Source organism: Xiphophorus couchianus, chromosome 18 (genome assembly GCF_001444195.1).
Source record: "Xiphophorus couchianus chromosome 18, X_couchianus-1.0, whole genome shotgun sequence".
NCBI classification, from domain to species: domain Eukaryota; kingdom Metazoa; phylum Chordata; class Actinopteri; order Cyprinodontiformes; family Poeciliidae; genus Xiphophorus; species Xiphophorus couchianus.
In genome coordinates, this window is record NC_040245.1 from 8,116,582 (window position 1) to 8,132,215 (window position 15,634).

The window sequence follows — 15,634 nt, forward strand, 5'->3', positions numbered from 1 at the left end:
GAGGTCATAGCCATTCCCAAGGCTTCATTTTAGCCTATTACGTTTCCTTCAGACCCAGTTTTAATGTGTACTGCACTGAATTGATGACATAATAACGGAGGAATACTTTTTAAATTTTCAGCTTCACTTTTAATTCGGTGTTAGGTCATTGAAATTGGGAGTTCCAAAAAGGCGATCATCCCAAACACACATCTAAGTAGTTTTGGAACAGATAAAGCAGGCTGTCATTAAAGTTGTGGAATGGCCTCTACGTCAACCCAATTTAAAATTTTAAGACTGAGTTTAAAAGCAATCTGATTCAAATAAGCTTCAATATTTCTGATAGGTAATGAGCCGAAAAGCATCTGACTAATGTGCAACATGTTTAAGAAATTAAACTAAATATTAGTGAAAGTGTGTTTTTGTATTTGAGTCCATATGCATAGTTTGATCGTATGGTTTAGAGAAGATCGATAGGACATTTAAGTTGGTACATTATTGTTTTTACAAGTCACTGAAGTTGTTTGTTGTATAATCATTCGTTGCTAAAAAAAAAAGGTAAAAATGCACAATTAAATGCTGAAAATAAAAGTAACATTCATGCTGATGATGAATGAACGTAAACTTCTGTAATGTGAGGAAAAACATCAACAAGTCCAAACCTGAGCTATCTTCTCAGCAACGTCTTGACAAAAAGGTGATGGGGCATCAAAGTTCTGCACGAGATGTGGAAGCAAGCAGAGAACGTTCAAGGGAAAACCTGACAAATAGAGCAAAGAAACGTCATTTTACACTTGCTAAAAAAAGTAAATATCACTTGCAAGTACTTTCAAAAATCTTAAAATTATCTACTGAGTTCCCTTTTCACCTATGGCTTGTGATGTATCCACTACAGGCACTCTGGACACAGGTGTGAGTTGACAGAAGAGTTGTAGCGTGAGATCCGTGGTGGAAGTGGATGTGAAGCCCTTTAACAGTAGCTGCTGGAGTCCAGTGAAACTGCTCCACTTCAGCTGGCTCTGGAGCTTCTCCAGCTTCTCCCGGTTCTCCTGCTTGTCCAGCGACATGTTGGTCAGCAGCTTATTCAGCAGCCTTAGCGACATCTGATACTCAAACTCAAAGTCTGACTCCATCAGCGACACTGCCACCCAGAAGACGGTGGCCAGCAGGTTGCTGGGGTGGTTTATGCTCATTGGGTCAGTGGTGTTGTCTTTCGGTGAAGACGAGCTTCGCATCCTGGCTAACAGAACCTGTTGTTCGCAGGCTTGGTAGCGGTCCAGTGTGGCACTGCGAGGAGGATCTGAACACCTGTCAGCTTCTCCGAATTTTTTGGGGACAGAAGAGCTCCTCTGATGTCTGCTCCGTTCTTCTCTCCTCAGGCTGAGCTGCCCTGTGCTCTTTCTGTTTGACAGCTGTTTAAAACTGGTAAGGAAATCTGGAGAGGATGCTCTGTAATTCAACAAACAGTGCAATAAACTGAGTGGATACTTAACAGAACACCAGTTGGAAACAAATCTGCACAGAGGAAGCACAAACCTCGTAAAGAAAACCATGAGATCATTGTTTTTCAGGCATTCCGCCAAGTTATCCACAACAGATTCCAGAGTTAGTAATACCTCCATAACGTAGCCCTGAGAGGAACATACACAAATCAGTTCTGAAGACCTTTTCCAGAGTCTTTTTTAGTGTATTTTAAAGTATAAATATAACACCTTACCACATACTGTTGATTCACATACTTACTTGGACTTCTTCGCCGTGTTCACCGATGACTTCCACAAGCCTCGACAGCAGGTCAGACACAGCGTGGGCAGAAATGGGCTGACGAAGAGCTCTAAACACCTGAAAGGAGCGGCCGGCATAGTGCCGAGATGAGCTACACAGAGCCGTCTGCAGCGCCACTTCGCTGAGCTGCTGCTCCAAAAAGTAATCTGATCAGAAGAGAGAACATGAAGAGTAAATCAACTCCTGTAACTGCATGGGAAATGATTAATACTCAATATGATCACTCCAGTTACCTGACTTGGACTCCTTAAAAACAGATACAACATGCCGCAGAAAGTTTGTCAGTTGTGCTGTGCTTTTAGAGACTTGGTTCTTTGGTGAAATGTCTTCATGACACCACAATGGTCCATATGGTCTTAAAAAAACAAGATGTTGTTTTGTTACAATAAACCCACATTATAACCTCTTTTTAAAGGTAGTTCTGCTGGAAGGTTATTCTTCTAAAACATTATTATTCAAAATTGTTGCCACACCAGCCAAAATAATTAAAATTCGTTCCTAGGTAAAATTAAAAATAAAAAGAAGTCAACTTTTAAATGTCTTTGTCTTTGTAATGACTCAATGTTTTTATGAAATTAAAAAGTGGTCTGATTTCTTCAGATAAAGGATTTGTAAATCATACAAATTGGACATGTAAAGCTTAGTCTTGAATATCTGCCAGGATACAGTTCTACACATTTTAAGGATCAACTATTTTCTATTTTGTTACCCTTCAAAAAACATGTAATTTATTCTTCACAATAACAAAATAATTGTGTCAAGGCAAGTGGGTAGTAAAAGGTTGTGCATGTACATATTTTTATCTGAAGTCAAAGTTATAAAACTTTAAAGAAAATTTAAGCATAAAGTGTTTCTATAAAGTTCTGATTCTTGTGAATATTCAATAATTGTTATTTCAGCTGTTGTTATTGTTATTTTAATTTTCAGGCCTGAAATGTTACATTCAATTTACACATGCAAAACAAATTGAAATACAAAAGCACTACCACTAGGTGGAGACCTACGTCCAGGAACATCCTGCAGGATATCAAAGTCATTTCTAGGCATTATTTCACCACACTTTTGCTGTAATACACAGTTAGTGACTAAATTACAAAACCCAATACTACATCAATATGGTTACCTTGTTATCAAAAACTCAATGAGCTTATTGCTCTTCTCATTCATTTTGCAGGAGCTCACAAACTCCTCCATCTCCTGTGTGATCTCCGGCAGGTTGCTGCTGCTGCCCCCCAGACTCAAACTGGACGATGTGGAGGAAGAGCTCAGCCCAGAGTCTGGCACCGGAGATGCCTGGCACTCCCGCAGGAAGTCACAGCCACCTAAACACATAACAAAGGATCAAGTATTTAATAGTTTGCCCCATTTGAGCAGCGTCTACCTCGGATCACCTAACGGCAATATTTAAAACAAATGCATTGTTATTTTGCAAAAAATCTGGAGAATAAATTAAACAAAGCTCCTTTGCAATATACAACCTGTCAGTACGTAACGTCTAGACAATTTTCAAGAAAAATGATTAGCAGTTGAACCAATTGAAGTTTGAACAGATGGCCCCAATTTAGACTGGAGGATAAAAATAGCAGAATGGAATGCTTTAATCAAGACCTTTGATGTCCTCGGTACTCAGTATTGCTTTTGGCACAGTGTCCAAATAGTTTCTCCCCAAGATAAGAAACTTATCTATTGTCTTCGAGGAATGCAAGCCATCCCCTTCTGACTTTCAAGTTTATAATAGCCAGACAGAAAAGCCACATGACAAATGAAGAGGTGTGCTAATTCAGCCTTCCAGGAGAGTGAGAACAGCTCTGATAGCTGGCAAACATGACTACCTGCAGGTGAATATTCCATCTGAAGGCTGGATGTGCACGTGAGGGTCTTGAGGACATTGACTTCCCGCGTCTGCAGTAAAACTGATGCAACGGTCTGAAAGTTGTTGTTACAGAACAAGACGATGAACAGGTGAAGGAGCAGACGTTTGCTGTGCTCAAAAACCTCGGGGCGATAGTGATCCATGCCTATAAAGCAAACACAAAGATCAGATGAGCTGCCGCACTGTTTGACACCATCTCACAAAAGCATTCAAAACAGGTGAACTTTCACACATATTATCACATTACAGACATAAACAACAAAGTCTTTTAATAGGACTTTATGTGGCAGACCAACACAAAGTTGTGCAGGCCTCCAAAGCTTGGTGTAATACATTAGTGAACAAATATAAAGTACACCCCAGGCAGTTAGGGGATGTGGTTATGGAGAAGAGCAAAACAAGGTTTAAATTAATAAACTATTTACAGAGCACTGTTCAGTCAATCCTCTGCAAATTGAAAGATCAAGTCATGACTTGAAACCTTATAATAGATTGTAATCCATCTAAACTGATTGTGCAGGCAAGGGAAGTCTTTATCAGAGAAGCAGAGAGGCCTATGATGACTTTAGATGAGCTACAGAATCCACAGAAAAAATGGATAAAATATAAAACGATATGCTTGAAGTTGGGTACAAGCCATGAAGTGATACAGCAAACATGTGAAAAAAGATATTGTGGACAACAAGATAACTTTTTTGCCTTCACACAAAATGCTGCTGGTGGAAGAAAACTAACACTGCACATCTCCTTTGAATGATTAATGACACCCTCCATCCAATCTGGCTGAGCTTGAGCTATTTTGGAAAAAATGAAAGAAATAAGGTTTCAGACACACCCAAATAGACTTGGAGATGAAACTACTGTGAAAGGTATTTGCAGAAACAAGTACTCAGGGGTGCTGAATACAAAACCATGGCTCGCTTTTCAGATTTTCTTATATAGTTAATTAAAAAAACATGGATCCTTTTCCATTCACTTCAAACTTAGGTCCTACGCTGCATTGGCCCTTTCAGACATACAGTGAAATGAATTATGTTGTGTTTGTCATTGTGATGTGACAAAATATGAAAAAGGTGAAGGATGTTGATATATTGCATGACACTCTAGTGTTTCTACAAAAAAGAAAATTATCCCAGATTGACACGTATAAGTAATTAAAAAAACACAATAGTATAGAGTCTTTACCCAAAAACAGAGCATGTAGGATTAAAGGAAGGTGCAACGTCCAGTCCTCTCTCACACCATGATCCACCACCAGCTCGGTCATGAAGATTACTGCAATATTACACCTAAAGTAATCACAAAATATAAGGAAACATGTTACATAATCTATTTCACATCTGTCACCAATTGTACAGTTCTACAGCTTCAAAAGAAACCTCAGCAAACTGTTTAAACATTAAATATATTTTGATCTTGTAACCTGTGCAGTGGTCCTCTGGGAGTGATGGTTTCTGGTAAAAAGTCCACCAGTGGAGCCCAGCATCCTCCATTAAGTGGCATGGGGAGCGGGTGGGGTTTGTTTGTTTCAATAACAAACGTCAGCCAATCCACATAGGGCGGCAGAGGTTCATCTAAGTGGTCATAGGATATTAATTTAGCATTCATTCATGTTTAATATAATTCTACAAACATTTGTATAGGTAACAATACATATAATATCAATGTCACCATATCTGGTAAGAATTCGCTGCATTTTTTTTTTTTTGTTTTTTGTTATTTCTTTTTATTTATATTAGACCAAGTTTAGTCACACTAGGTTGTTTTGGGACAGAAACCACAGTGCAGAGAACCTGGGCTTGGCTACTTGAATTTTATTGCAGAGAGTCACAGAAGCCCGAGGCCTTCTACACATTGCTCATCCATCCTCAGTGGCTCCATGCTGGCTTCGTTCTTGCTCTTTAGGCCAAATTGTGTTTCTCACCAAACAAAAATAACAAAGACATAATTAATTCAAGTTTTTAACACAATGTAACACATACTTTTCTCTTCATCGTAAGATCCTCCTGAACTGTTGCTGTAACGTGACTCCAGTCGGCTGTGTGCTCTCATTATATGACCAAGCCTGAGACCAGAAAGACATATATATCTATAAAGATACCAATAAATGTCCTCCAAGGCCGTAATTATCTCTGATAACATGATTTACGTCATCAGTGGACACTTTACCTCTCCTCGTTCTCCTTCATGGTCTTGATGTCATCTGTGTCGGGAAAGTTATCTTGGCAAGCTATAACAGTGTTGCTGCTTGATGTGGTTCCTGAAGAAAGAACCATAAGTGGACATGTTATATAACATGTTAAAGGAATTACAGCTACCACGCATTTAACACTGGGAATCTGTCCAAAGCAAGCAGTTTTCAATGACTGGCCACAAAATAGCTCCACTAAGGCAATTAAACATGTCCTAGAATTTTCCCATCAGAAAGTAAAACCAATTTCAGTTAGTGTAGATTCAATGAAGTGATATGATAGCATGCATATATATTTTTTACATTATATGTAATCCTTATAGATCTCATAGATAAACCTTTAAAAATTACCCTGGAAAAACATTCAAAAATTTAAATGTATCCATATCCAGGTTATGGCAGTTCAGCTTAGTCTGTTTATAAAGCACCAATTTACATTAAAACTTAACATGTAGAGGGATTTAAAAAATTGGAAGAATAAAGAAAATGACCTGAAGCCACCACAGAAGCTTTGCTTGTGGCAGTGAAACGATAGAAAGGAGGGCTGTCACAGTGTTGCACCACAGGGTTGACGGGATCCGTTTGTTGCAGCTCAAATAACAACTCCTCCATGGTTTGCATTGTGTTGTTTCGGCAAAGGTAGATGACCACCTTTTTGATCTGGATAAATAAAGAAGGAGCAATTCTTCAGAGAAATTGTGAAGTTAAAGGAAGACATTTTTCTGACATTTTCTAGCAGGCCTGAATGTCTTACATATGGGAGAAGGGTGGTCTCACTGCTGACACCACACAGGCTGATAATGAACTGCAGAGTGGTTCTCAGATTGTTGCTCCATTTCTCATTGCTCACTAAAGCATTCCAGACATTTTCCATCTCTGGTCCAGGTAAATCATCTCCATACTAAGACAGAGATTAAAAAAACACAAAGCTGTATTCATTTCAGTTATATAGTTTACCATCGTACCTTGATATTATACATCGCAACAACATTTTACCTTGGCTGTCATGAACATGAGGTTATTGAGAACCATAGACGTGGCTTGTAACGATCCCCAGCCTGTGCCTTTTAATGAGTGTAATGAATCTGTAGTGGTCAGCTGACAGGAAGACTCGCAGCTGGGGTTTGATGGTGCAAAGACTGGGAGCAGCAAGCCGCTGTCCACTAGTTCAATGTTACCAAGCCAGGGAAGGAGGTAGGATAGCATGATCTGCCTGCCATTGGAATGAGTGGTGGGGAACCTCTGGCTGACCTCTGTAAGCAAAGAACGCCAACAAAAACATCCGCATAACATCGTTAGAAACTGCAGTATTTGTACTTGGACAAATGAAGATGAAATATTCTTGATTTCACCATAATGTTAATCTGTGAAGTTGTCCATTTAAACAGTAAAGAAGCCTTTTTTCCCCTCATAATTCTCTCTGATTCACACAAACTTGTCAAGCACCAAGTATTCAGAGACATGTCCAGCATTTCTCTGAACAGTTTCAGTCTGGCTTCCACTCCCATTTTGCAGACATGCAGCCCCATGTCAGATCTCCATCAACATCTTCCTAGCAGAGTCATTAATCATTCTCATCTTTTTGACTTTACTGCTGCAGAGGACACTATCTCCAATAACATCCTCGAGTGAAGATTATCTCCCACTGTTATTACTGCCAACCCTACAACTGGCTTAAATCTTATTGCTTTGGCAACATAAATCATTTCCAATCATTACTGGTGTTCCTCAAGGGTGTGTACTCTGCCCACTTTTTTTCATCAATCGTCTAGGCAATATGTTGTAATAATTTGATGTATTTTCATTGAAATAATGAAACCAAACACTATTTCGTCTAACCTAAATCCTGCCTGCTTGTTAATATGTCTGTCTCAGGTAAAATGTTGTTTACTGTAAAATTGTTAAATAAAACAGGGGTTCTCCTAATTGGTACAAAATCACCAACACACCCTACAGCTCTCTCTTGTCTAACTTCTGATTGCCCTCTTGATTTATTTATTTTGTGCTTAATTATTTTATTTTGTGACCATAGAGTAAGCTAACTCTACTCTTTAAAGGCATTTATATATCATCATCATCATTATTAGTTACCTATATAACCTCCAAATACAACACCACTTACCTGAAAACAAGGGGAGCGTGAGTTCTGGGTACATCCTGGCTAGCTGAGTAGAGAGTTGTGGGAGTGAGACACTGTAAAGAGGAGGCAATGGACCATGGGTGCCATACAGAATGTTGCTTGGTTTCAGCTCTGCCGTCTTCTTAGAGTACATGAATAACTTGTCTTCAAGTATCTGTTTGAAATAAAAAACCAAGAAGGGTGTTATACATAATTTTCTTTATTTTTAGGCAAGTGTTTTAGATTACTAGCAATTATTTGTAGTTTGACTTGTTCCACAAAAATAACAGTTGTAGAAACAACCTCAAAACGATTCAAAACATTGACTATTGTCGCAAAATGAATAGAATAATAATTTTTTCTGTGAAAAGTGGAAATTTAACAAGTAATTTTGTTTTTTCTTACCTGCATTAGCTGCATTGAAATCTCATAGAGTTCTCTGTTGGTGCTAGATGTTTTAAACAGCACAAGATTCAGCAGTGTAACAATGTCACATGGGTAGTTTTTACTGGCAAAGAAAAAGGGAAGAGACAAAAAAGTAATAATTGTAAAGAAAATATTTTTTGTTTTCAATTATTTTGATCCCGTAGAATCGAAACAGTCGATCTAAGCAGTCGAGAGCTTAAGAATCGAAAAAGTTTATCTAAACAGTCGAGAGCTTAAGATTGTTTATACCTGCTGGAAAAGACTGCAGCAATGGCTTTAAAGCAACCAGAGGCGAGCTGGTGGGAACCAGTGTAGCACCGATCCACGGCCCAGTTGAACAGGTTGACCTGGTCGGCATTTAGCTCCAAAAGCAAGATGACAACTTCACAACCAAGCTGATGGACCTGAGCACAAGGCAGACAGAAGACTGATTTACATGATTTACAGAATTATCTGATTTTCTTTGTTTAGACTAGCAAGATCTCTTGCTAACCTTTTGCTCAAGCTACGTAGCACAATTTATGAAGAAATGTGTGGAGAAAATAAACACACAAAAGGTTTTGCTCATTGTCTAAACTTCATAGATACAACATCAGACAAGCAAAAGAACAATTTGCTTCTTCCCAAGATTCCTGTAAGGAGTTGGCAATAAGCAGAGCTGGCCTTTTAAAAAGCAAGCTACAGCATGCCATCAGGTCAGTCTGCTCTTTGTTTAAATGCACCACAGTGGTAAAGCATTGGCTACAGACCCGCTGATCCTGGCAGGCCAGTATATTATCCAGCCACTTATAGAGGTATCCATCTTGAGAAAGACCAACATTATCGAAGACAGGACCACAGCACAGCACAGCAGACATGGCCTGGAGAAATAAACACAATCATGACAAGCTGCTTAACTTTTAATCGTCCTGACTTTTCCGATCTCAAATTGTCACAATAATTACTTTTAAAATTATTTTTCTTTATTGAATGTTAAATAGTTATTGAGCTCAACAGCAGACAAAACAGGATGATATTTCAGACACTTTTTACCTTTAGAGCACAATACTGATATCTTGTTATTTGATGATTCCTGTCACTGTATCGGTCCAGGGGGGTGAACATGATGCTGAAGGGACCTGCCCATTGGCTGAACAGGATAAAGAGGTGATGCCGAAGGCTCTGCTGTGGAAACAGGAATCTCCTTTGGTGCACTAGGGAGAAAAAGAAAACAAGTTGTTGTAGGTAAAGGCATTAAGAAAGTGCAGTGTCAGGGAACCTATCCAGGCATCATAATAAACTGCTGCAGAAGGACTTTGCATAAAAGCAAAATATCAACATGCTTCAACAAGCCATTAGCAGGCCTTTGGAGACTTAAATACCAGGCAACCCATGAGTCATCACCTGCTTTTGCGTCTTCTGTCTTTAAGCTGAACTATTTTTGGACATACTCCCAGCAGACACACCAAGTCAAGTACAGTGCTAAACATACTTTTGGCCCTTTTGTAAAGGGGTAGTTTCCAAGAAGGTTCAGGGGTACCTGGTACACATTGGATGAAGTTGGCCACCATTGCACTAAAGTGAGCTCGGATGTCCTTGAGGATCTCGGCCTCTTTGTCATTTTCAGCTTCAAGAAGCATCCGGGTTAAATCAACATATTCCAGGAACAAAGCACCAAGGGCAAGGGTGTCACGTTCCAGAGCACCATTTGTACTGCAGGATGACAGAAAGAACAGGTACATGCTCAATGAAACCAAATTTCAACTCATTTAATTTTATTTCTCTTTAGTTCTTGTAAATGTAACTCTATTTCAAAAACAAGTTTCAGCTGTAGCCACACTAACCTGTCACTGATAACACCAGCATCAGCCAAAAGCTCAAAGATCCGAAGCAACTGCAATCGCAGCAGGTCCCGCCGCTCACGGCGCTTCTTGTTCTGCCAACAATCATGTATACATAACTTAAACAGCGATGATTCTTTGAAACAAAAAAGCTTTCTGGTGAGGAACATGAACACATGTGTTGAGCATCATAAGCAACAAACCTCAGGTCTTCTTTCTAATGCCTCTTTCATGAGGGGATGTAACTCCTCCACAAGCTCTCTGTGTGCAGAAAGTGCAATCATTAACAATCTATTTTTAGTTTTTTCTCTGAAAGGGATTTGAGCAACAGAACATGAGCTCTAGCAAACAATGTGAATAGAAATTTAAAAGGTTATGAGGCCTCATTCAAGTATAATCCTGTGTTTGTCTCCACATTAATAAATCCATACAAAAATTTAGGTCAGCGAAGATTTTAATTAAAAAGTGGACCTACATTCCATTTAATCAGTTTAGTCATAACCCTGCAGCACCACAAAAAGAACAAAAAAAATCTATGTCATTCAATTATCATGAGGCACTAAAGCTCATGATAAAATTAAGGATGGGACAAAAAGTCATTTAGTGCCCCAAAATTTAACCATAAATGTACAATGGTTTTGTACATTCATGTACAAAACCATAAATGTTTGTGTACATTTATGGTTGCAATTGTTCAGAAAAAATGTCAAACATAGATCTACCTGAATACCAATAAATTAGTCCGTCCAAATCCAAGAACTAATGACTCTGTCAACTCGATGCTCTCTGTTCTCATCAGTGGGACCAGTTGCTTTAGAAGCCAAGCCACAGATGGGCTTCCAATAACCTGAAACAACAAAACAGACATTGTTCGGTCACACAAATAAAATCACTCGTGCAGCTTGAGCAGCACTAATTAGTCGGAGCTACACTGAGATAAAAATACAGTTAAGAATACACTGGTTTCCTGTTTCACTCATGTGAAATAACTGCTGTGTAATTCAATGCACTGAGTGTGAATGTCAACAGGCTCGGTGTAAACACCTGATCCTTTGGACTCTGGGCTCTGAGGGAATTATTAAGGCACAATGATGAAGATACAACTACCTTGTTATCATGACTGATGGTGCTATCAGGTGTGGAAGTTGTGATCTCAGGTGTCGACGCTCTCAGATGGCCTGGGCTCATGATACTGGGCTTGGCCACCCCAAAGCAAAGGATCAGGTAATTTCTCCATAATGTTACGTAGCTCTCCCCACTACCAGATGTGCCATTCTTCTTTGCATTTACTGGACTGCTGGTAAGACCATGACACTGTTAGGAATATATTTAAAAACATGTACTTTGTGAATTTACAGTCGACTCTGAGGACACTTACTTCGGGTCCACCAGGGGCATGAGCATCTGTAGTCGAGTGAAGGCGTAGGGCCAGGCATAGCTGAGAGCTGTGGGACAGAACTTTGGAAGGTTGTCCTGACGAAGGAGGCAGAACACACACAGCACCCAGGGGTCCTTCACAGACTGGGCAAAGAGCCACACGTGCGAGGGGCTCATGATGTCATACTGACTGTTGACAAGTGCCGCATTCCACTCCACAAGCCACTGAAGATCCACGTGGTGGCCAGCTGGCAGCGCAGCCTGCAACAAACCAGTGAAACAGCAGGGGCAAAGGTCAGGGGTGGTGAGCAAAACAGATTTGAAACAAGAATGCATTGGTGATGAAGTGGAGGCGACTGAGTTAAGCAACAGCTACTGGACTGTTGATTAATTCCAGGTGTTTGGTTTGTACGTCCAACAAAAACATACTGGTTGATACAGATAAATGATTTAAGTGTTTTTAAATGTATATTTGGTTTCAAAGAACTAGATTTTCATACTCAACTTCCAATATGTATTAATTTACAATGTAAACAGGTTATTTTAATATCGATGCAATGTGAAATTCATATTTGTTGTAAATACACTGAGAAATCAATAGGGGACTGGGATTGAATGATTTAAAATTGATTGTTTTTTTTGTCCATGACTAAAATATCTGTTCCCAGTAAATTCTGATCAGGTTCTTCCATGTTGAAATCATTTCAGAGTAAAGACTCACACCATAACTCCCCTTTTTGTGCAATAAATGAGATGTTTAAAAGTGCATGCAAAGAACCACAGAGATGTAAGAACTTCTATAACAACAAGCCAGTGGTACATTCAGACTCTGAGAGAGAGAGAAAGACTTTTATCAAGAAACAGGAAGGTTTAAATAAAGAAAGCATTCAGGATTTGAGGCATAAGACAATCCATCCATCCATCCATTGTCTGTCCACCCTTGTCCCTAATGGGGTCGGGAGGGTTGCTGGTGCCTATCTCCAGCTACGTTCCGGGCGAGAGGCGGGGTACACCCCGGACAGGTCGCCAGTCTGTCGCAGGGCAACACAGAGACATACAGGACAAACAACCATGCACACACACACTCACACCTAGGGAGAATTTAGAGAAACCAATTGACCTGACAGTCATGTTTTTGGACTGTGGGAGGAAGCCGGAGTACCCGGAGAGAACCCACGCATGCACAGGGAGAACATGCAAACTCCATGCAGAAAGACCCCGGCCGGGAATCGAACCCAGGACCTTCTCGCTGCAAGGCAACAGTGCTACCAACTGCGCCACTGTGCAGCCCGCATAAGACAATATGGGTTAAAATTATTTTAAAATGTATGTCACTGTTCAAAATCATCCAAACAAATTTTCAGCTGTAATCGTGTGCTGATTTTGCGAGTGACAGAAGTTACTCTGGCTTTTCAATGTACCAAAAAAGTGCACTCAAAATTAACTTATAAAATAGGAACACTATTCAAAAACTTAAATTTGACTAAAATCTAGAATAACACTATTTAAGAAAACATAAAGAAAAAGCAAAAAATGCTATACACTACACAAACTACTATATCTTTTTGGTCACCAACTTAAGTGTGTTTAGGAGTAATTTGTTTGCTGAGAAACCTGCGATCTTTACATGTGACTGAACTCTCCTACTAGCTATTATCTTGTTTTTAATCTAGCTTACTGGTTTGCAAACAACTCCCCTGAAAATGAGACGGTAAACAGAATCTAAGCGAATACAATAGGCCACAGAAGGAACTTACTGCATCAGAGACAGCTACGTTGATAAAACTCTCCATGATAACAGGGCTGAGCTGATCCATGATCTCTATCATTGGTTTTTCATCATCCTGCAGTTTACAAAACATAAAAAAACATGCAAAGTCTCAATATCAAACATTCAACTCAACTACTTTTTACATAGTTTTGGTGTCTCTTGGATTTACCTCCGTCTGTCCTATTGACAAGTAAAGACTCCGTATCTCTTTGAGTACAGCGATAGCGAGTCTGCGGGTGCTCAGCTGGCAAGAGCAGAGCAGTACGAGTGCCAGTCCCTCCACAGCGTGCAGCACAGTGGAGTGAGGAGCTCTGTCTGCAGGCATCTTATGGCCCGAGCAAGAATTCAGCAGCTGTGAAAATTGAAACAATTGTTAAATTTCTATATCTAATAACAACAAAAAAAATCACATTTAAATTATCTGCAGCAGGTGTATCCTGGAGCATCAGCCTCAGGCAGAGAAGACAACCCATTTGCTAAATGCATAATATGTGTAGAAACTCCAGCTCACCTCGAGAGCATGCAGCTTAGCGAGGTCATGGCTCTTTCCAGAAGACGCCAGGGTTATTCTCCACTGTGTGAGCAGCTGCAGCAGTAGTCTGAGGGACGTATCTAACAACCCTTGGTGGGTGTCTTGAACCTCACGCAACAGGAAGTTGGTGAATCCAAACAAAACATCATCACGCCACTCAGAGAAATCCACCAGCAGACTTTGCAGGGAGTTCTGGGCTATGAGGCGAAGCTCATCATCCATGTGGATCGTCAACCTGGCAAACCAGGCAAAATCCAGAAGTTCTCATGTAGAAATTTTAAGTTTTATGTCTGACATGCAGAAATTCACGGGGAAAATTCAGAGATTTACAAGTCTTGACACTAATTGCTGCAAAAGAACTAAAATGTTCTGCTGCTACAGGACTACATTACATCGGGATATCAATTTTTAACTTTTCCCTCCATGCAAGTTTAAAAAACACCTATGGGCATACAGATATTAATTGTGCATTTAACATTAGACAATGCTGTTATTAAAGCCAAAATGAGCTAAATATTAATTTTCTCTACACAGACTGTTCCTCTGAGATGTGTGACTCACCGTGAGAGGAGGTCGATAAGTTCAGGTTTGGACATCCCATCAGGAAGGATGCGAGGAATGGCAGCAACACATGTCCTAAACAAGTCTATCTTTGGCTTTCTTTCACCTCTGAAAAATCACATTTGTAATCTGACTTTAATTTTGCTTTGTTGTCAAACTGATCAATTGCTGTGATACTAAAAAAAGCAAAGTTAGTGATTGTGGACAAATAGTTTTTCTTACGTTATCATGTCCTCAGGCTCTTTATTCAACATCTGAGCATTTGTCATCATCATACAGCGTCCCACCTCCTTATCAAGGTGTCTTAGGATACTGTCAATCGCTTTCCGCACATGAACATAATACTGGGACATCCCTGAAGAAGAAGAGGGCATGTTAGAAGGAATTAATCTGATAAGAAGCTACTACTCTAAGAATTAAAAGAAAAAAATCTCAAACTAATACATACTCTGAAAAAAAAATTGCTGAAAGATATTTTATTATGTCAGGTGTATAATATTTTTCTTCTAGGGGATACAATAAAACAAGAAATCAAAAACCAAATATATTGACACTGTTAAACATAATGTCACATAAACTATGCACATTTCTTGTCGGTATGAATATAAAAGCATTTTTAATATTCCTGATCATGGTTTGTCTCTCTCACCGATGACTTTGGCCTCCTCATCGGTCAGCGTTTTGCTCAGGTATGTCTTCTTCACTCGGAGCGTGTTCCCAGAGGGCAAAGAGCAATTGGTATTCGGCATTGGAGGCTCTCCGTCCTTCTGCTGCAGTTTGTCAGCTATGACCAAGAACGCTCTCAGACCAATGTTCATTCTCTGAACAAAACAGAAGATGTTAATTGTTTTTTTAACACATTATCAGTCCTGGAGAATTCTAGTGAAAGAAATTAAAGGAAAAAATGCAACCATTTCTACATGTATTTTATGTTTAGCGTTATAAATCCACTTTCTAAAGGCGTGAATATAAATTCAAAATAGAAGAAAGAAAGTATAACTTTAAATAATATTTTAATAGGATACATTTTGCATAGGTATTGTTAGATATTTTTTATTGGAAACTGTCTCAGTGATAAAGTAGGTGATGTACCTCAGGATTAAGACTGAAGGCTTTTGCAGGTTTTCCAACACAGAGAAGGTCAAAAATGATTTCCTTCATGGCAAAATCCAATCTTTCCTGCAGGAAAATTGGAGAAAT

At 39.4% G+C, this 15,634-nt stretch overlaps 1 protein-coding gene across 13 annotated transcripts in view; it reads right to left on the reverse strand.

Moving 5' to 3' along the window:
• Nucleotides 1-15,634, reverse strand: part of frya (furry homolog a (Drosophila)) — a 56,379-nt gene that overhangs the window by 10,542 nt on the left and 30,203 nt on the right. For 9 of the 13 annotated variants that reach the window (XM_028045603.1, XM_028045601.1, XM_028045598.1 and 6 more), the window contains exons 14-45: nucleotides 15,527-15,613; nucleotides 15,084-15,255; nucleotides 14,657-14,789; nucleotides 14,435-14,542; nucleotides 13,853-14,108; nucleotides 13,511-13,693; nucleotides 13,328-13,414; nucleotides 11,572-11,831; nucleotides 11,298-11,490; nucleotides 10,916-11,040; nucleotides 10,397-10,454; nucleotides 10,197-10,288; nucleotides 9,893-10,065; nucleotides 9,406-9,566; nucleotides 9,123-9,233; nucleotides 8,623-8,777; nucleotides 8,353-8,455; nucleotides 7,951-8,122; nucleotides 6,825-7,081; nucleotides 6,583-6,729; nucleotides 6,320-6,488; nucleotides 5,807-5,897; nucleotides 5,620-5,702; nucleotides 5,061-5,211; nucleotides 4,823-4,926; nucleotides 3,597-3,782; nucleotides 2,888-3,086; nucleotides 1,998-2,119; nucleotides 1,723-1,910; nucleotides 1,516-1,610; nucleotides 848-1,428; nucleotides 642-739 (exon numbers count right to left, since the gene is read on the reverse strand). In XM_028045603.1, coding sequence (XP_027901404.1) covers nucleotides 642-739; nucleotides 848-1,428; nucleotides 1,516-1,610; nucleotides 1,723-1,910; nucleotides 1,998-2,119; nucleotides 2,888-3,086; nucleotides 3,597-3,782; nucleotides 4,823-4,926; nucleotides 5,061-5,211; nucleotides 5,620-5,702; nucleotides 5,807-5,897; nucleotides 6,320-6,488; nucleotides 6,583-6,729; nucleotides 6,825-7,081; nucleotides 7,951-8,122; nucleotides 8,353-8,455; nucleotides 8,623-8,777; nucleotides 9,123-9,233; nucleotides 9,406-9,566; nucleotides 9,893-10,065; nucleotides 10,197-10,288; nucleotides 10,397-10,454; nucleotides 10,916-11,040; nucleotides 11,298-11,490; nucleotides 11,572-11,831; nucleotides 13,328-13,414; nucleotides 13,511-13,693; nucleotides 13,853-14,108; nucleotides 14,435-14,542; nucleotides 14,657-14,789; nucleotides 15,084-15,255; nucleotides 15,527-15,613 — 5,100 coding nt within the window. The remainder of the gene's footprint in view (nucleotides 1-641; nucleotides 740-847; nucleotides 1,429-1,515; nucleotides 1,611-1,722; nucleotides 1,911-1,997; nucleotides 2,120-2,887; nucleotides 3,087-3,596; nucleotides 3,783-4,822; nucleotides 4,927-5,060; nucleotides 5,212-5,619; nucleotides 5,703-5,806; nucleotides 5,898-6,319; nucleotides 6,489-6,582; nucleotides 6,730-6,824; nucleotides 7,082-7,950; nucleotides 8,123-8,352; nucleotides 8,456-8,622; nucleotides 8,778-9,122; nucleotides 9,234-9,405; nucleotides 9,567-9,892; nucleotides 10,066-10,196; nucleotides 10,289-10,396; nucleotides 10,455-10,915; nucleotides 11,041-11,297; nucleotides 11,491-11,571; nucleotides 11,832-13,327; nucleotides 13,415-13,510; nucleotides 13,694-13,852; nucleotides 14,109-14,434; nucleotides 14,543-14,656; nucleotides 14,790-15,083; nucleotides 15,256-15,526; nucleotides 15,614-15,634) is intronic. The other 4 variants (XM_028045611.1, XM_028045607.1, XM_028045599.1 and 1 more) reach the window with 2 other exon arrangements.